The sequence below is a fragment of the Melospiza melodia genome, chromosome 1, assembly GCF_035770615.1.
Source record: "Melospiza melodia melodia isolate bMelMel2 chromosome 1, bMelMel2.pri, whole genome shotgun sequence".
NCBI lineage: Eukaryota > Metazoa > Chordata > Aves > Passeriformes > Passerellidae > Melospiza > Melospiza melodia.
This window is the reverse complement of record NC_086194.1, coordinates 103,069,103-103,089,494: the sequence shown is the minus strand read 5'-3', so window position 1 is coordinate 103,089,494 and position 20,392 is coordinate 103,069,103. Positions and strand designations below refer to the sequence as shown.

General features: G+C 41.4%; 1 protein-coding gene across 1 annotated transcript in view; it reads left to right on the top strand.

The window, feature by feature from the left end:
* The first annotated feature begins 398 nt into the window (after positions 1 to 398).
* ADCY2 (adenylate cyclase 2) overlaps positions 399 to 20,392 on the top strand; it is a 204,549-nt gene continuing 184,555 nt past the window's right edge. The window contains exon 1 of the mRNA XM_063163008.1: positions 399 to 711. Within this exon, the coding sequence (XP_063019078.1) occupies positions 484 to 711 (228 nt within the window). The 5' untranslated portion in view covers positions 399 to 483. The remainder of the gene's footprint in view (positions 712 to 20,392) is intronic.

Here is a 20,392-nt window from a genome sequence, read left to right as displayed (position 1 = left end):
CGCTCTCCGCCCCACGGCCGCCGTCGGGAGCGGCACCTGCGGCGGCCCCGCGCCCCTCCGGGCGGCGAGGGCTCCCGGCCCCGCGCAGGCGAGGGCCAGGGCAGGTGGCGCGACCCCGGGCGCATCTCCCGGCGCTGCTGCCACGGCCGCCCGCTCAGGCACCGCCCGCTCCGGGGCCCTTACTCTGGGCGGGCGCCCGCTGCCCTCCCCGGCGAGGAGGAGCGCGGCGGGCGCCCCCGCCCCCGGGGGAGCCGGGCAAGGCATGTGCGTGCGGGGTGGCGCCTTCCGGAGGCGCACCGAGCCCCGGGCGGGCTGCGCGGCGGCCGCGGCATCCCGGCGCTCCGTGCCCATGCCGATGCCGCCGCCGCGGCTCCTCCTCTCCGCCTCCCGCGCGGGAGCGCGCCCCGCTCCACTCCCCGGCTGCCTCCTGCGGCAGCGGCGGCGGCGGCGGCGCCTCTGAGGGACTTGCGCGGGCTCTGCCCGATGTGGCAAGAAGCGATGATGATGAGGAGGAGACGCCGCTACCTGCTAGAGCGGGCAGAGCAGGCGGGCGGCGGCTGCGGGGCGAGCGGCGAACAGTCCCGCTCCCGGGACTGGCTCTACGAGTCCTACTACTGCATGAGCCAGCAGCACCCGCTCATCGTCTTCCTGCTCCTCATCGTGATGGGCGCCTGCCTGGCTCTGCTCGCCGTCTTCTTCGCCTCCGGGCTGGTAAGAGACGCCTTCCCGGTCCGGGACCCGCTGCATCCCCGGGTTCCCGGGCATCCCCGCTGCCGCCGCCCGGCATCCCCGCTCCGGTCGCCCCGCTGGCATCGCCGCACCCGTCGCTCGCAGCCGAGGCGGACGGGGCGGGACGGGACGGGACGGGACGGGGCGGCCGAGAGCCGGTGCTGCGGCTCCTGCGGCGGAAAGTTGGTGGCGGCAGGCGCCGAGGTGGCGGCGGGGCCGGGGAGCCCCCGCCCGAACTTTGCTGCCCGGTGTTTCGGGGCGACGCCGGAGCAGCGGCCGCGCGGCTGATGGAGCGAAAACTGAGTCAACAAGCGCATCGAGTTTAATTCACTTAATTCCTTGGCTCCGCTCTCTTCCAACTGGCGGCTTGGCCGTGGTGGCCTTTGTAGTGGCAGGGTTTTAATCGCCGCGCAAAAATGCGGTCCGTACCTGTATCTGAAGTAATATTTTTAGTGCAAGAGAGCAGGGGCTGTGCCCCTCCTTGTACTAGCCCCCTCCATCCCCTATGAGATCATTTTCTAGCGTTTGACCCATTTTCTCAAGAAAGCTTTTGGGACAGCGCAGCCTTCGTTTTCAAGGAAGGTGAAGTTTGGTTGGTCCGATGTCTTTTCTGCGTGCTCAGTGTGGGGTTTCCAGGCTTTAGGAAGAAAAATGTGTCACAGCAGCAGGTGACGGTCGGTATCAGTTTATCTCCCCTGAAATGGGTGGCGTTTTGCCCTTGCAAAGGAAAAGCTGCAGAGGGCAGTAAAATTCTTGGTCCTTTACAGAGTTTTCCTGCTGTTAACGATTAGAGGCAGGCTGTTGGCGTTACTGTATAGTTCTGAAGTAAATGGCTATTTGTGTGGTCTCAGACTCTTCCCCTACCTTAAAAAAACAAAGAAAAAGAAAAAAAAGAGAATATTTTTACGGTCTTCTCGAAAGCTGAATGTTTACTGAATATAGCTAGTTATCTCTAAAGGCGAGAATGAGCAGGTCGGTATAATCTAATGGATTCTCCTAGAGGCACTGCAGCGAGTGTTTGCTTATCCTGCTTTCTTGCTCGACCAAACTTTTGTCTTAAAACCTACAGGAGGTGCCTGCAGGATTAGCGAAGCTTTGAGTCGATACATGGTTTATTTCCTTTTGGTATTGGCTGTATTTTAAGCTTTTTGTTCAACCATTCCTACTAAATAGAAAACAGTTGTAAAAGTGAGGCTAGTAATGGTGATGCTTCATAATTCAGTTGTTTAACGTCCAAAGGTTTAAATTTTGGAGCTCTGTGTGCAAAATACAGGTTTGACCACTTACCTCTTTCGAGTATGTTAATGTGGGTGCTTGCCCACCAGGGCTGAAGGGACTGTTGGAAAGTGGAATTGGAAGTTTGTCGGGCAGAACTAACTGTGGATATGTACACTGTACTTGCCCACAGTCAAGGTGGCAGAATTTGGGCTTGACACTGTTTAGTACCAAATTTTGTACTTTTCAGTGGTGGTATGATCTGCAGTTTGTTTACAAGTTGCCTGTGGTTATTTTGGTAATTTCATCTCTTGAGGTAGATCATTCGCAGTAATGAAAGTGACATAAAACTGGACCCAGATGGAAGGACTGCTGAAAGTTATGGAAACAAAACTATGAGCTGGCTGAATCTTGCCAGGCGTTACTTCTTCAGAAAGAGTGACTTTAATAGTTCAGTCTGCATTTGGAATTCCAGACATACCGGAAGAGGGAAAAAAATGCTTTAAAAACCGTTTTCCTGAGCCTTTATCTTCCTGTAGCTAACAACTGGATGGGTGAGTGGAGAAAGAGGTGGGCTTCATCCAAGTTTCCAGTCGACAGATGAAAGTAACCTCAGGCACAGAGAAAGCTTGCCTATATGGACTTCCAGCCACAGGATGCTGGACAAAATCCTTTGGAACCCTGCCCAGAATTTCACCTAAAAGCGCTTTATTATAGTCTACTTTCTGGTTGCATTTGTGATTAAAGTATTTCTGAAGGTTTAGATCTGTTTCTCCTGCTTCTGAATGAAGGATACATATTTTATAGAGCTGTGGACTTTTAGTCATTTTTTTTGTGCCTGGTGATATACAAGGGACATGGGGTTAGGAGTATCTGAGCCACAAAATCTGGTATTAATATCCTTATCTTTCATCTTGCACAACTTGTACAGGTGTGATTGTTTTGACAGAAGACCTGATTCTGTAGAGAAGGCCCAGTGGAAGTGAAATGGGATGATTCTGTGCAGATCTGTGCTATGCCTCTAAAGTTAAGGGAAATATTTCTTAGCAGTTGTTTCCTTTAGATTTTGGACAAAGCAGTTAAGATTTCACTGAAAATTACTTAAGCCTGTTGTGGAGAAGAAACTCCAGAATGACTCACTATAACACTCAGTTTGGATTTCTTGCTTGTGCTTCATAGAACAGCTTAGAACATGGAACGTGGGATTGGATATTGTTAGGGTGGATATTCATAAGTGTGAACCATTTTCGTATTCTAGACTGTCTTTAAAAAAAAATGGAAACCAATGGAAGTGAGAGGACATCTTCCTTCTATTTTAATGTTTTATTTGGTTGTTAAAATATGTCACTTTGGTGTCTGAGTTGCATTTTTTGTGTTTTTTTCATGTGGCAAAGTATTCGTAAGTGTTCCCAAACAAAGCCAGACACACAGGGGATGTATTTCACTTACTCAGCTCTTTCAACCTGTCAGAATACAAGCTACAGCCTTCCTGATTTCAGATGAAAAATTTATGAAAGCTGTTGCAAAATTACAGTAAACAAGATTACTTACAAAGTGTGCCTGGAAATCCGATTACTTTTCTTTCAGACAATGTACTGCTATTATTACTGAGAGAGGTTTCTTGGGAGATTTTGCTTTTGTTTCAGAGAACTATTGTGATTTTGACCTTTGGAATTAAGCACTCTATCTCCTCAAACACTAGATATAAAACTTGAGTCAGCTTGAATGATGACCATTCACAGCTTGTAATTTTAAATAATGTAGTGATAGTATCAACCTTTGAATTTCCCGTGTCAGAGTATCCTCTCTGTTTCTCTACCTGGCATGAGCTGCAGGCTGGCAAAATGAGATCAGTCATCCATGTTTAGCTGCTGCTTTAATCGATAGAGAGTAAATTATTTTCTCAAACCTGCAAAAGCCTTTCAGGACTTAAAAATGCCAGAGGTCAGCTTCATTTTCTCTCTGACTATTGTGTTGTTCTTTCAGTGTAATATGTATGAAAAACTCATTATTCGCCCATCTCTCCCTTTTTAGTACTAAAAGCTTATGGCCATTTTTAGTAGTGTCTAGAACAGTTTTGTCTCTGACAGGAGCATGTCTCTTATAACTGCAATTTGCAGGAGATTGAAAAAAAGACCCATTTTTAAATTCATAGTGTGAATTATGAGAGTACCTGAAATATCTGAAATTGTGATTAATTTCTTACATGATTAAACAAAAGCTCTGAAGATAAGGGTGATGCCCAAATTGCACAATTTATTGGAAGGCCACAACTTTCCTTTATCCATGCATTTTTCTAGACTTAAAGAGTGCCTACTCCATAGATAAAGGCTTCAATAAGAACCTACACTTCAGGGATATCAAAATCTTTTAGCACTTGTGCTGGAAGTGGGGGAAGATTTAAACCTGTTGGGATCTTCTTTCTGTTCCTTTTATGAAAACTTAATGGTTCACCAGGCTGCTTCCAGACAGACATGTTTTCTTTCAGGCTGGCCTGTTCCCCTTGCTCAGGACCTGTAAGCCTGATGTGTGGTGTCAACATTAGCTGCAGCCCTTATCTCCCTCCCAAATTCTCACTGCCATGTGTGACCTTGTAAAGCTCTTAAGATGTGGTTGCTGGTGTGTGGCTCTGGTGTGTCAATGCATGTTTCTTGAGGGTGTCCTCGGCCAAGTGGGGCATGTGTTGGGCAAAAAGTGCTTCTGCAACATGGCATGGTGTTGCCTTCCCTCTTCCAAAGCACTCTGAGATTGTTCTGTGTCGGCCACCTAAGGACTGGCTGTGGAGCAGAGGTATTAGTTGCCGCTTCAACCACTTCTTTGAAGTTCCTGAAAAGCTCAGGATCCTACTGGTAGGCTCAGTTTAGATTTGTGAACTTTTTTATGGATTTATAAATGCAAGAAAACTAGAAGTAGGGTGCACATCTATTTTACTGACATACCCAAATACCTTCTGTAGCAAAAAGGGGCGTAGTCAATGGTTCTTAAGGGGGAATACAATTAACTAGATGGATGTACCTGCAGCATGGCAGATGTACATTCTGCAGGAGTTGGTTTTCTGGCACCAGACTGACTGAACTTACCATCAGCTGATCCAAGAAGTAGCTGCCTCATTCTGAAGGAGTATGTGAAAACTTTCTGGCTGCCAACCTGGTTGGCAGAGAACTGTTTCTGTGCAAGGAGAAAATCAGGAGAGTCCTGTAAGCCTCTTGGGGTTTGAACCAAGGTGTGCCATTTCTTCCCTCTAATTCATGTTATTCCTGAAATAAATTCTTGCTGTTTCTGGTAAAAGCTGGACATCAGCCAAGCCTTTCCAGATTTCCATGATCAGAATCTCATCTTGAAATGAAGAGGGAAAAGTCTTCCAGGTCCATGTGGAAAGAGTAGTTTTAGCATGTTTCATCATTCTCTAAAAGCCTCTGAATATGTACCTCTGGTAATGTTCTCATCTCATCAGTTTGCCTTTGAAAAATTCATCCATCCACACCAAAAGGTCACCACACTGACTATGTGATTTTGTATCTGTATTCTTGAGATGCTCTGTTACAACTTAATTGCATGGAATAATACAGGCATACTATAAGACCATTTCTACTCTCAATTTTAAGATATCTTTTGAGATCAACCCTATGTAATTTACAGCTTTTTTTAGTTTAAGAGCACCAACTGTTTTCCCAAAGCCCAAGAATACCCAAGGTCTGAAAATGTTCCTTGTAATCCTTGCAGACTGAAAGTAAGCCAAAGCATCTGTTAACAGTGTTTTCAAACTCCAATATATTCATTCCCCCAAGAAGAAAGCTAAATCACAGCAAAAGTAATGAAGAAAGAAAATCCTCACTAATTGAAGGACAAGCAGAGGTTTTTTTGCATGCTTGATGCTATGGTTGTTGTGCTCAGGTGGTATCCTACCTCTCCTTAAACTCTTTCTACCATACTACTGCTGCTGCCTACCTGAGAAGGAATTCAAAATAAGCATCAGTGTATTTCCAATGCCTTTTCTTTCCACAGTTCTAGTTATAATTGACTGTACTGTTCTGCTTTCAAGTCCTCTATTAAAATGTTCCATGAGGAAACTCCATGTTTCTAATTATTTTTTTCTTGTCTCTAGACATCATATAGCAGGATATTCTTCTAGCTATAGTTGCTGGTTGGTTGATACGGTCTTAGGATATTGCTGTCCCTGCCAGATGTTCCTTCTGGTGTTCTCTGAGAGTGACTTTTTAAAGGCAGTATTATCTCTTTGGTCAGGCAGGAAAGGTTGCTGTATCTTCCTGTCTGAAGCAGGAATTGCCTGGCTTTCGGTCTGGTTTCAATCCTCAGTGCTGCATCAGTCTGGGCTGCTCCTTCTTTCATTCGCTAATGACACTCGCAGTGCATCTGTGGTTACTTTTATTGCTGCTAAGAGCTTGTCTCATGTGCCAGTCCCTAACAAGTCTGGAAACAGAGCCATCAAGTTAATGAGGTGCTGGTGGCAACCTCACTTTTCATGCCTCTGTTTCATCTTTCATATTGAAAAACCTAAATTCTGAACAAGAATTGGATAAAACTATGAGTATGGCAATATTGGAAAAATGCTTAGCCTTTAATTGTAATCTTAATAAATTGAAGTTTTATGAATACTTTGGCAATAGAAAACTTATTTAATGCCACAATTTGTGGCTCAAAACGGTGGATCCACAACTGCTAATCATTACTGCAGCTTACAGACACGATAAATAACATTCTGACTAGTGCTGTTTACTGATGTGCAATGGGAATAAGACAGATGATGGATTGGGCTCTGATTGTCTGCTGTCTTTATCAGCCTCAAGCCAGGTATGTGGATTCACAAATCCTCTACTGGCAACTTCATAGTGGATCTGCCAAGGACTTGTCAATACTTGCCGGCCTATCTTCCTTAAACTTTTATAATTTGGTTTCAAGTTCCTTGTTGTGGACAGATATATCTAACCCATTTGTTGGCTCCTACAAAATAGTGAATATATTTCTTTGAGCCTTCAAGGGCTCTTCTAGATTAAGAATCTTAGCCAGAGATCACGGTCCCTGCATTTAAACTGTGATTAAGAAAACTTCTTGTTATAACAGTAGTGGTCACTGGAGCCTTCCAGGCTGCTCCATGCATGACTCCAAACTGATGGAGACACTTCACACAGACAGATGTGTTCTGCAAATCTCTTGAGCAGCTGGGTGTGCTGGGGAGCAGAGTGCAGCTGAACACCTGTAGTGTTTGATTCTGTGCCTACGTCCCCAGTCACAGCAGAGCTGTGATCCCAGATAATTATGTGCTGCCATAGTAGCTTCTGCATATTTAAAAAAGAATTGAATCAGTTCAAGCCATATTGACCTGTGATGATGAGAAGACACCAACAGATTAAACTTCTGTTTTGGAAGATCTGGATCCAAAAATAAGTGAATTGGCACAGTCCTGCCCTTTTTTCCCTGACTTTTTATTTCTTTGAGCATCAAACCTAATGAAAAAAGCTAAAACTCAAAACAGCTCAATAAATTTTCTTTTCCATATCTTTTCTTTTTATATCTTGCATAAACAACCTTCAGACACTGACCCTGATTCAGGTGATGCTGAAAATTGAAGGGACTTTTGCACCATCTGTACAGAGGAGTGTGAGGCTGTGTCTACACTTACTCTCGCAGTTGTCTGTTTTACCACCCTGTATAAAAGGGTGGTTTATCTAAACAGAACTCTTGTTTTGAGTGGTGCATATATGATATAAAAGCCCCTTGCTGTTTCTGGTGTGATCCTGTTCCAGGTTTGTGTCTGGGAGAGGCAGAGGAAACGACTACAAATGATGACATGTTGGTCTGAACATGTTCTTCTTTCACCATCCATGATTCTAGTTTTGGAGGTTTTCTTACCTGGAAGGTGTGCTCCAGAGTGCAGGAGCAATGGCTTCTGGCTGCATATCCCAGACACCAGCTGGGATGAGAGGTGCTCCAGCTCACCTCTCTGTTTCCCAATAGCTTCTCAGAGCTGCTCAGTGAGGTTTGCAAAAGTAGTTAGAACTTACTTTTTTCCACCTGCCTCCTCACAGCTGAACTGTGTGCTGTGGGACCTTTTAAAGACCCTAAATGATATGGATGGCACAGGGGATTTGCTCACTGACTGGATAAATGGGATTGCTATCCTTCAATTTCAGGTAAAATTTCCGTATGCCTTTCTCCAATTTGCTAGTACTTTGGTCAGTCTGGCAGGAAAATCCTAGGAAGACAAATTCCCCCCAGCTCCTTTTCCAGCAACACTGATTTCAGGCTGAGGACTTGGACACATTGCTTCCTCTGAGAGAAGTGTTAGGAAAACAGATGCTCTTTTACCTTGGCTCAGCACCTGCTTGGTAGTGCTCCCGTTCCTATAGAATTGTTTAGGTTGGAAAGGGTCCTTAAAGTCATCAAATCCAGTCATTAATCCAGCACTTCCAGGTCCATTAAGCCATGTCCCTAAGTGACACATCTGCATGGGTTTTAAATACCTCTAGGAATGGTGACTTCAGCACTTCCCTGGGTAGCCTGTTCACCCCTTGGTGAAGAGATTTTTCCTAATATGCAATCTAAACCTCCCTTGGTGCAATTTGAGGCTGTTTTCTCTTTTCCTTTTTTTTTGTTATTGGGTGAAAGAGACCAAGACCCACCTTGCTCTGCCTTTCAGGTAATTGTAGAAAGTATTAAGGCCCCCACTGAACAACTTTTTCTCCAGGCTAGACAACCCCAGTTCCTTCAGCTGTTCCTCATAAATCTCTTGAGTTGCTTCATATACCTTGGCAGGTGGGTGGATTCTCTTGCCTTGCTACAGGTACTGTGATGGTCCTTTGTAGCAGCACAGTGGTCTGAGAACTGTCTAGTCTGGTCAAGACCTAGGAGGACATAGATGGGAAACTTGTCCAGACCAGTAGCTTGTCCTGTAAACCCCACTGGGGATTCCTACCCTGATATCTCATGCCAGAAAATGGCCACAGACTCTCACTGGGGCTTGTTTTTTGCACAAGTGGGCTCTGGGAATTTTTAAACCTGACTGATAGGTGGTGGGATTTTATAAAGATGCTTCAAGTAATGTGAAATCTGTTTAACAATAAAACAATTTACCAGATTGGTTTTGCTTTCTTTGATTTTTATTATTTTCTTACCTGTGCTTTAATGAAATAGAGTAACAGTACTTATGAAAAAGCCCTGACACATTTTGTCTGCAAATACAGACAAAAATGCCTGTATTTGCAGAATCTGTTTTGCTCTATTTCTTATGATTTAGTCTCAAGTTTTACTCCTGAAATGTTAGTTGGCAGTTATATTTTAAATGTAAGTTAACATGTTTGTAACCTTTATTTGAAATTTTATCACAGTAGAAATAATAGCCATTGCAGAATGGGGTCCTGCTTGTGGAGTCAGAAATGAAATAAGAAATATCTTAGGTTTGAAGTCAGTTGAACTGAGAGACATGTGAGAGTGTGGAAAGCATCCTTAGGGGAATAAACTTTAAGAACATTGTTGCGATACTAATAACGGTGTTTAGTATGTAATTGCACAACCTTAGGAAACACTTCAAAAGTAATTACAAAATGACAGTAGTGCCTTTCAATATTAAAGCTGGTTTTCATGCTACCCTATTATGCCTCTTTGTTAAACCTTAGGAATATTCTTGCAAAATGTACTTTTAAAAGACCCGTTAGAGAGAGGAGCCTAAGTGTACCTTTTCTTCCTTAAACAGACCCTTAAAATGAGCAGTTTCCTTGTGAGCTGAAGCTCATGTGCTCCCTGGTTCAAATTTTGTCATTCTTACTTTTAAGTGAGTTGCATCTTGACACTTTTTCTTGATTACAGCCAGATTCTCAAGTTATTATGTCAGGAGGAAAATGGTGAGGGAAAGCCACCTTTTAGCTTCGATTTAAAAGTGACAGCCAAAATATGTAACTGTCAGTATTAAATAGCTCCAAGAGTCAGATGAGTACTTCTGACTTCTGCAAATCTAAATGAGTATTTCAGACTTTCATGAATCTGTATGGGTACAAGAAAGGCCATAATTTCACTTTTAGTACATGTTGCAGTGCAGTTAATCTGAAAAATATGTCTTTGAGTCTTGTGAAGTATTGTATTATCCATAATGTTTAGCTGATGGAGCTTTTTCAATGACATGTTTTGAATATATTTAACTAAAAAATATATATTCTTTCTAAGTGTTTTACTCAGTTTATCTTCCATATATTGTGATTTGTATAAATAGTAGTTGCATTTATTGGACAGTTTCTTTAATAGTGTTTTTATAATATAAGGAAGGATTTTGAGAATATCTGAAAAGCAAGCTAAACTGACTTATTAACCCACCTTTTTTGAGAGGAAGTCAGAACCAATGCATGTAGAATAAAGTATGCAAGAAAGATATTTTGATCACTAAATTTACATTAAAAATTAATAAATTACGTGAGTAGGTTCCAATTACCTCTGGAGCCTGAAATAATTAGTTTCATCAAAGTACAGATTTTTTTGCTCACTTTTCTGCTTGCTGAATCCTCCCTCCTCTGAAGGGGACACTTCAGGAAGCAGGATGTAATTAATTGTCCTTGCTCTCTGGGACATGGTTTATCTTCTGTGGCTGCCAGCTACTGCCACTGAGTAGGACAGTTTTAGAAGTGCACCCAGCTGAGTGTTGTAGCCACTAGTAACTGGGTTTGACCATCCTGCTTTTCTTATGCTCTTACATGTTTTAAAGTAAAGCTTTTGATAATTGCCAGCCTAAGAGAAGGCTGAGATGCTGCTGGATGACCAAAAGGCATGGCAGTCCTGTTCATATTCCCAGACCCTGTTCCTGGGCCCTCTGAACCCCAGCTTATTAAATACAGAGTTGTATGCACTGGCAGATTTTATCTGACATGTGGTTAACCAGAGGAGAGGACACAAATCAATGGAAAATAAACCAAGGAAGAGAAAACTGCTGATGTGGCAAATGAGGATGTGTAAAAAAAAAAAACACTCACTGTTCAGGTTGAGTGCATGGTGTTTGCACGGGGCATATTTTTAAATATGAAATATACAGGCCCACACATCCTGGTTCTACCAGTTATGTTTTTGGCAGGGATAGGTGTCTGTTCTCTATTCCATGGCATGTGATACAGTAGGAATGGTCAGGAGGTCATGGGGTTCTGGCTCCACCTTTGCAAGCAGATAGCTCCAGTGGAGGTTGTTCCTCTTGGCTGAGATGGACATCAGAAGAGCTGGATTAAAGGACAGTTGTGCTCAGTCCATGCAGAGAAGAGAAACCTTAAAACCAAGTGTTACTCTTTCAGAATCTAGCCACTGTGTTGCAGCTTTGACTATTCTTGAAAACTATCCTTTCTTCCTTTTCATTCATTTGGAAATGGTGATTGAACCAGAATTATGGCGTTCATCATGCATTGAGGGGGCATTGTGATCTTCTCTCTTCTCTATTCTATTTTGCCGTGTTCTGCATTTCAGGCTGCTTTTTGACTGCTGGTGAGCATCTAAGTGATGTTTTCATGGGTCTAGCTATGATAAACACCAAATATCTCTAAGTATTAGTAGCCAGCCAAGAGCTTGTTGTCATGTGTATAAAGTTAGGATTGCTCTGTCTGAGGTGCATCTCTGCACACACATCTCTGCTGAAATTCACCTGCTATTTTCTTGCTCTGTAGTGACTCTTATGAGATCCTTTTGTGTTTCTTCATAGCTGACCCTCATCTTTGCCAGACTGCTGTTCAGCCCTTTTCCAAACTGTTTATGGATATTTTGAACATATACCATAAGATTCCTGAGGACTTTGGTACCTTTGTTTGTTACAGTTTTTCCTGGTAGATGCCAGACATGCTGGGACTTCCCTTTGTCTTTGAGAGGGATCCCAGGAGAGACTGGCGTTACATCACGTCTGTCTTTGGATACTGGGGAACTTTTGGGTGCAGGTTACATGCTACTACAGGTCCACCATTACAGTTTTAGCTCTTTCTTCTTTGAGTCTTACTGGCCCTTTCTGGTGAATCCTGACTGCTTGTAGTGATTTTTTAAATTATGTTTCATGTTTTTGCTTTTGTCTGTAATGCCTTGCATTAATGCTTCAATTTGAAACAGACTTTCTGATTTATTCCTCCTGCATAGATTATTTTGGAATGAGAATTATCCCACAATGGGCACAGATAAAAAAAAAAACAAAACCAAAAACTAACAACCAAAGTGCTTTCTACTACAGTCTGTTTGTCTCTAGTTGTTCTTTTTAATATCTGCCTAATCTGTTTGCTTGGAAGTTCCTTAGCAGGATGCCATGACTCCTGATTATATTTCAAAAAGAATTCACTATTTATTTGTATACTCTTAAAAATAATTTCTCAAGCAAATTCTTTTCTTGGCCTGCATTACTGAGTCTTTATATTAATTAAGCCTTTATATGAAATCCTTTTTTATTATCCCCTTTTAGGTTGTTGTGTTGTTTTTTGGTGTTTTTTTTTTATCCTCTACAGAAGATAAATTGTAGAAGCTTCTTTACTTGGATGTTGTGACATTCTGGTTGTATTTTGGTCTTTCTCAAGTTGTTTAGGGGAATTGATTAGCTTTTGCCCTATGCCTCTGAGTTTTATAGTGTCTTCAGGCTACCTACAAAGATTTTAATCTGTAAGTTTATAGCTCCCCCTTTCAATTCTATTGTTTAGGTTTTATTTTTCATTTGTTTTCTTAACAAGCTTTGTCATTGTTATAAAGAAACCCCTCAATAGCAATATTTCGTGGACCAGGTTCTTGCCATTTCTTGAGACCAGACTGATGTCAAGATTGTTTTGTCTTTCTTTGTATGGGCAGATTTGTCTGTGTACTTGTTTTGTTTTGTTTTTCAGCAGTGCATGAGACACAGACTGTGGTCTCAGCTTCCATCTGCTGTTGTGGTGCTTAGCAAGTCCATCTGGGAGCCACTAAAGTGTCCCTTGATCTGCTGTGTTTTCTTCTTTGACAGCCTTCCTTATATCTGCATGATAACTAGTCCTCCAAGTAATTTATTTTTATGAGGCTTTGCTGTTCAGTCTCTTTTTTTTGGCTCATAGCCACTTTATACTATTTTTAAAATTCTCTTAGACTGTTAATACAGGTCTTTCTTCAGTCCCTTGTGAACAGTGGGGTTTTCAGTCTTTTCCTATTTTTTCATTATTCTGCTGATGATTTTTTACACCAAGTTTTCAGGAAGACTATTGTGTAAATAATGCTTCAACAACAGGCATTTTTGTTCTTCCATCTAGCTTCCTAGGCTTGTAGAGAAGAGTGTATCCTTTCATATGGTGTCATATTACTCTGCCAGATTTTAAAAAGAGAGTCTGTTCTGCCTTTCCTTTGCTGAAACCTTCTTAGCTGAGTTTAATCAACTTCTGTCCTTTAGCTGAGACTCACTGTTCTCCTTGACATTACTGCTTCTCTTAAACCGTGTACTCTGTTTCTGTAACAATCAATCTGTAACATTCAATTTGAATGTTTTCCTGTGATGTTGGAAGTGCCAGCAAAATCATTCTTATCTTTTCTTTGTTAAGCTCAGTTGCCTTCTAGAGAAAAAAATCCCTATTTCCCAAATATCCCAGTTTCTTTGAGTTCCCTTTTGAGCACATTTTCTTAGCTGCTTATTGAACTTTTGCTTGCCAACCGGCTGGGGTTGGTTTTTTTTTTTTGTTTTTGTTTTTTTGCTTGTTTGTTTTGTTGTTGTTGTTGTTGTTGCTGTTTTTTGATTTTTTGTTTTTTTGATTAGTGGTTTGGTTTTGGTTTTTTTTTTTTTTTTTGGATAATTTCCAGGAATGCTACAACTGCTTTCTCCACCAGCAACAAATATTTATCTCCAGAAGTTTTCTTCCAACTTCTTATGTTACTGTCATTTGCACAGCATCCATGGGACCTCCAAAGAGCCTTTCCAAAGCCTCTATGAGTCTGATATTTTTTGCATTAAACAGAGAAGTCTGATCTCTGGTATGACTTTGTGTTCCTGATAATCATTGCTACAACACCAAAGCAGGCAAGATTCACTTATGGCTATCAGGCAAACTTGGAAAAATCTGGATGCCATCGTTTTCTACTGATTTAGAATATAAATAATATCTATATGTGACTGGACTTACTAAAAAAAAACCCACTTGCCAAAAGTGCTTGGCTTAGTAGTCAGGCATGTGTGGTCAGATGGGTGTTCACAAGACATGCAGGGTTGGCCACTGTATTGCCACTGTTAGTGCTGTGTGCTCACAGGGACATTGCCTGAAATGCCAGAGAACAGTTTAGTTGGATTGCAGCAGAAGGGCTGCAAAACTGCACGCTTCTCTTATGGGGAACACATTTACAGCACACATGGTTCATGGCTTTGAAGCCTGGGGAAATGCTTCGTGTGGCCAGAATGTCATCTGAAGGGTTTGGATGAAATCTTGCTGCTCCCATTATGTTCCCATATACTCCTGAATACAGAATGGTGTAGAGTGGGGCCATGGATGCAGAATTGCTTCTCATGGCTGCATGCAACACACACAGCAGCTGTGCAGCTGTAATGCCACACGGTCCGTGTGATGTGCAAATGGCTGGGCTGGCATTCATCTACTGTGGAGTCAGAGATCTCTGTGCACTGACAGCAAGTGTAGACTGCACATCAGACTCTTTAATAGACAGAACTGAATTTCTCAGGACAAGAGACATCATGAAACAACTGGATCCGGGTCTGATGCTGTTATCATTGATTGCCTAAGCCAGATGGGAAATATTGAATCAAAGAGAAAAAAAATTCAGACATGCAGTTTCACAGGGCCTTAGTGAAAATGAAAAGCTTCATTGACACAAACTTCAAGACAGTTTGATTAAAAGATACAGGTCAGTTAATTTTCTGCTAATGTCCTTGAATACGCTGCGCAAAACTCAATGGAAGATTAAAAAAACAAACAAACAAAAAACCCACATAAGAAACCTTCTTACCAGGCAGCTAAGCAAGAATAACAAGCAAAGTTTTATGTTATGAAAGATAAATGCTGGGCACAAAAGGCAGAGGAGTCTTTCTGAGTTGTGGATCCAAAAACATCGTGTGGTATTGGAAATAGCATCTGGCCTTAAAGACATTGCACAGTTTTTGAAGTGGAGATGGACTAATACTAATGAAATTGATGGAAAAGAAACCTTGGACTGTTGGCAAAAACTTTTCAGTTGTTGTCCTAAATGATGAAATCCTAGATGAAACTGTACAGCTACTTGGCCAGGAGCAGGGCACGGCACCTTTTAATAAAATGAAAATTTTTTCCAGCTGTCTGGCAGATGGCACACAGTGCAGTCAGCCATAAATAAATTCACTGAAATATAAAAGCACACGAGAAGGGTCACAAGTAGCCAGAAGAATTTTGCAGATATTGTAGAGAAATTTTTTTGCAATATTAGAGAATTTAAACGCTGTCCAATTTTACAAAGAGAAGGGAGATTATGTCTTGTGAAAATCATTGTCTCAAGTCCTGGGAAAGGTTTTACAGGAAAAATGGGCAGTTTTTGCTGCAGAGACAACTCAACAGATTCTTTCAGTCAGTCCTGTTAAAGGAAGATGTTTGATTGAGAGGTCACCAAACTGGTAATCCTTGAGCCCTGTAACATTTCTTCTAACACTCAACATTTTTGAAAATGGCTGCATGAAATTGAAGATACTGAAAATTGAATAGATGTATGAAACAAAAAAGTAAATCAATGTCTGAAGAACATTAATCACTTGGTTTTATATTTACATTTAGAGTGTGTTCATTGATCTCAGCAAAAAGGGATTTTAGTCGGAGTTTAATGTAGTAAATGGTTTGAATTAATGCAAAGCATGTGAAATTTCAGATCCCAGCAAGAGTCCTCTGTATATAGACTACTGGTGAATTCCATTAAACAAAAAGAGTAAAGAAAAAGTCTCAAAAGAGTGAGGGACCATGTGAAAAGATTTTATGCTAAAACTGCCATTTTGACTGCTTAGTTATTCATTTTTATGGATTGTTTCATCTGACTATGGTTTTATATATAGCAGTGAAGCGCTCTACAACAGCTTAGCTGTTTAAAATTAAACGGAGGGCATGACATTATCTGGGAAAGATCAGGATGTAGATTGAGAGAAGGTTGTAGGTTTTGGAAAGATGATTGAAAGTGACTTTGGATTTTACTGGTGATAACAAGATTATCACACTTTGGAAGAATTTGTGGAGGGTGAAAAATTTCTAGCAGTAGACTTTTTAATTTCTTCAGTAATTAAAAGCCAGCAAGACAGAAAACACTCAGGGAGACAGAACTGTCAGGTAAGATCCATCTATTGCAGGCTTAGCCATTATGCTCAAAAGTGTCATGCTGATATTTTAATTCCATTACCTTTGGTGTATTTTAATTTCTGAGACTAGCAGGAAAAAAAAAAAACCAACAAAGTGTTTGGGTTTGTTTTTTTTTTCCTTCTCCCCTACCTCTTTGGGAAGTGGTTAAGGTAACAGAACAGCTAACCCTTAGGATTCTGCCACACCCATTGCTAAATACACTGATAATTGCAAAAATTGATTGGGAGGCTGCAAGTTCTAAATGTCCTGCTCTTGAAGTTACAATTCTATGGAGATTTAGTTCCTCTGAAGTAACAGAAAAATATTGTTCAATGTAGTTTCCAAAATAAACCTCTGCCTTACAGGGCCTGCTTTGCTTGAGCTGACTAATGTCAGCTTGTATTTTAAAGTCAGGATTGTGAAAATCCCCTGTACACATTGAGGCTTTCTGTAAAGGATACAAATTATAATCAAGTTTTAGTTTCTCATGTATTTTATAATTGGCCTAATGTGTACACTATTCAGTCTTTAAATTTAAATTTTACTTCAAAATTTGTACAGGATGTGGTGTGGTGACAGTTGAAGGATGTTTTCCTGTGTCAGCTCAGAGAGTTCATCTGTGCTCAGGAGTTGATACTGTGTGGTCTATTTTATTTTTTTTTTTCTTTGCATACATTTCAATCGAAATGGAAATTTATGTAGTAGGCAACCACAGAAGGAGAGAAAGCAGAAGTAAGATTTTAGATTTAGTGATCAAAATAGTTCAGCTAAGTGTTGAGATCAGTGTTTGCATTAAAAAAGGAAATTGAGTAGCTGTTAATTTGGAACAAGCATTTTGTTGGATTGATCTAATTATAGAATACATATAAATATATGTAGCTGCATGAGCATACGTGTGCTCTAAACAGACATCTAAATATTGTTGATCTGTTATGAAGCCAAATCCTCCCAGAAAGTATAGCAGTTTTACTACTTTTTTACTCGTGTGGAGAAAGATGCAGTTGAAGTGCATCTGGATTTTCTTATTAGTATGTTTTTAGCATGATCCTTATCACTGAAATGCCAGTTTTCCATCATTAAAATATGTGGTTTTCCACAGTCTTGGCTTACTCCAGGAGTTTGTGGTTTCCTTTGGTGCTGTGACTTGGGCTGTGTGACAGATGGTGCAAGGAAGTTGATGTTGTCCTGTTGCCTGTGACACCTGTCCCTTGCAACAGGAGTTTGGCAATCCCACCTGGTTGAAGTTAAATGCTTTTGGTGTTGACTGAGCTGACATTGGTTGGGCCACTTACTAAATCAATGAACTGAAACAAGTCTCTGAGATGGAATTGATCAAAAATCACAACATTTAAATATATAAATCAGTAGTTTTTCCTACTAGTAGGTAGGTTTTATATTTTTACTCTTACTGTGCAGCTCTGTACTCTTGCAGTTACTTACCCTGCGCCTAAATGTAAGGCCATAATTTTGTTTCCAGTGTGACTACCCAAGAGCTTGAAAGTTTTTGTGTGTGTATTTGATATTTGGAAGCTTAGAGTTTGCATTTCAGGGTTAGCATCACCACGTAAAATTTCCTGCCACTTCTTTTGCTTATACTGTGATTGTCAGTGTTGCAGTGAAAGTTGCTTAAATGTATGGCTTGATAAATTTAAAAGGGAATTAAAAATAAGAAGAGTTGAAAGGTGAGCTGACTTTTGCCAGGCAGGGCAGGGTATATTGGGGCATTTCCCTTGGTTTCAGCCTGCCAGGGTGGTGGGTGCTCCTCAGCTGGAGCTGGGAACAGCTGTGTGTCCCAGTCTGCAGTGCACACGCAGGCAGAGCTGCAAAGAAAATGAAGAAATGGGAACAGTAAAGGGGTCCATATTTTTAAAGCAAGTATCTCTAGATATCAAGCTGTAAAATTCACTAGATCATGGTAAAAAAGCCAAACAAAACAAAAGAAACCACCCCACCTGCTGATGGTATTTGTAAATGTCTGTAAATTTACAAATTTATTTGTAAATTTTACAAATTTAAAACTTGAAAATTTAAAAAATAAAATTTACAAATTTAAAATTTGTATGTAAATGTACGTAAATATATGTAAAATTTGTATGTAAATGTAAATTTTTAAAATTTACAGATTTATTTGTAAATTTTTAGTTTTTATTTAATTGAAGCAAATCTTTTATACATAAGAAATGAAAAAGGTCATATTAAGATACTTTTAAGTAAAATGTTATCTATTTAAGTTGAAAACCCATCAATAAACAAGATTTAAGAGGGCACTAAGGAAGCAACTACAAATAAGGGAAAAAGAAATGTTACTTTGTGCTTAGATATCTTACAAGTCATCAAATAAGTACTTTCAGAATCTCTTGAAGATTTCACCATGAAAAATGAGTATGAGGCTTTTCTGCATGAAGTCTGTGGTTACTGTTGCAGCAGTAGCATTTGGTGCCTACTTTTGGGGAATCCTTGTTGCTGCAAATGAGGCTGTTAGAATTCATAACAGCTGGGGAATGACTAAAGATCCTGTGACTGTACTTTGATACAGTGCTGTTGTATTTCAACCAGGCGTACTTTTGAGCATGTACAGCAATAGAAAATCTAATATTTATTTTCTTTTAATGCACCCATCATTAGATCATTTTAAGATGTTAGTGTAGTAGCTTCCAAGTAAGCGCTGTATATAAATTTAAATATTGAATATTCTGAATCTTACTTCACATTATATTGTAGTCCTTGCTCTGGGTGTTGTTTGTACCTTTCAAAGTAAGCAGTTGCTAGGAGAAAATGTATATGTGTAATTTAGAGTCTGTACTTCCAGATAAATACTTTAGGAGAATCAAAACAAGTAGTACCTTTCAACTATCACTGTCAAAAAGGCTTTTATAGAGCTATGGACGTAGTTGATTTGTGAGGCATTTTGACAGCTGCATTGTGTACAGGGTGATTTACAGTTTTCTCAGCTTGCTTCAAATAATATTAAATCATAGAGTGCTTTGGTTTAGAAGGGACCTTAAAGATCACCTAGTGCCAACCCTCCTGCCATGGGCAGGCACACCTTCCATTAAAAAAGGCTGCTCAAAGCCCCACTCCTCCTGTCCTGTATTACTTGAGAAGGGAATTATCATCAGTGCATTCCAGGAACCACCTGGATTGCTCATGCCCTGCTCTGTTGCCCCTTCAGCATGTGTTGGGGTGGCTGAACTTCCTCATGAGGACCAAGACTTATGAACACGAGTCTGTTCCCATCTGTCTAGAGAGGGCCTCATCTTCTTCAATCTTCAGCCTCCTGGTTGGAGGACCTGTGTCAGACCCCCACTGTAATGTTGCCAATCTCTCCTCTCCCTTTAACCCAACCTATAAGCCCTCAGCTCCTCATCCATCACCTGACAGGGGATGCTCCATGCATTCTTACTGGGCATTGACATAGAGGGAAACAGGAAACACCCCTCCTTGTGTCTCCTCTCCTCTCCTTCCTGAAGAGCCAGTATCCTTCCCTTCCAACACTCCCATCATGGGAACCATCCCTATGGAACCATTCCCATAGGAACCAACCACATCTGTGTGACAAGGTCCTAGGTGCACATCTCTTGTTTACTGCCCATGCCCCCAAAGCCAACATACTGGCTAGAGTGGCTGGATTTCCTTTTCTTGCAATCCGCTTTCGGACTCAGAGCATCTCTTTCTGATATTGGCATCAAACTTGGAGAGGAGTGGCTTGAGGTTCTATTCCCCTGGGAACTTTCATTTTGTGAGGGTTGGTGAAAAACCAGCTTGCATTGCAGAGTGCCATCACCCTCTGCAGTCCATCTTGGTATTGCCCAGACTGTTCCTGGCTGTGTCCCTGGTGCCCTTGTGAAGCTGCAGCAGTGGGCAGGAGTGGGCTCTGTGAGCCTTGGGAGTGTCTTGGTGACATCCCTGCTGTGAGCCCCAGTGAGCAGCAGCACAGCTCTCTGGAGTGTGTCAGAGGCAGACCTCTGTGCCTCTCACAGGAGGGTCCCTGCTGCTGCCACCATCGCGTTCTTGTGGTCGCATTGGCTCTTACAGAGCAGATGGGGCTGCCTGCCTCAGCTCCAGCACCTCTCCTGATGGGATGGGTCTTTCCAGTCTGCAGGCAGAGAACAGGTTCTGCAGGGGCATGCAGTTTCGTTCTCCTGTAGATTCATGCTCTTGCAAGCTTCTGTTCTTCT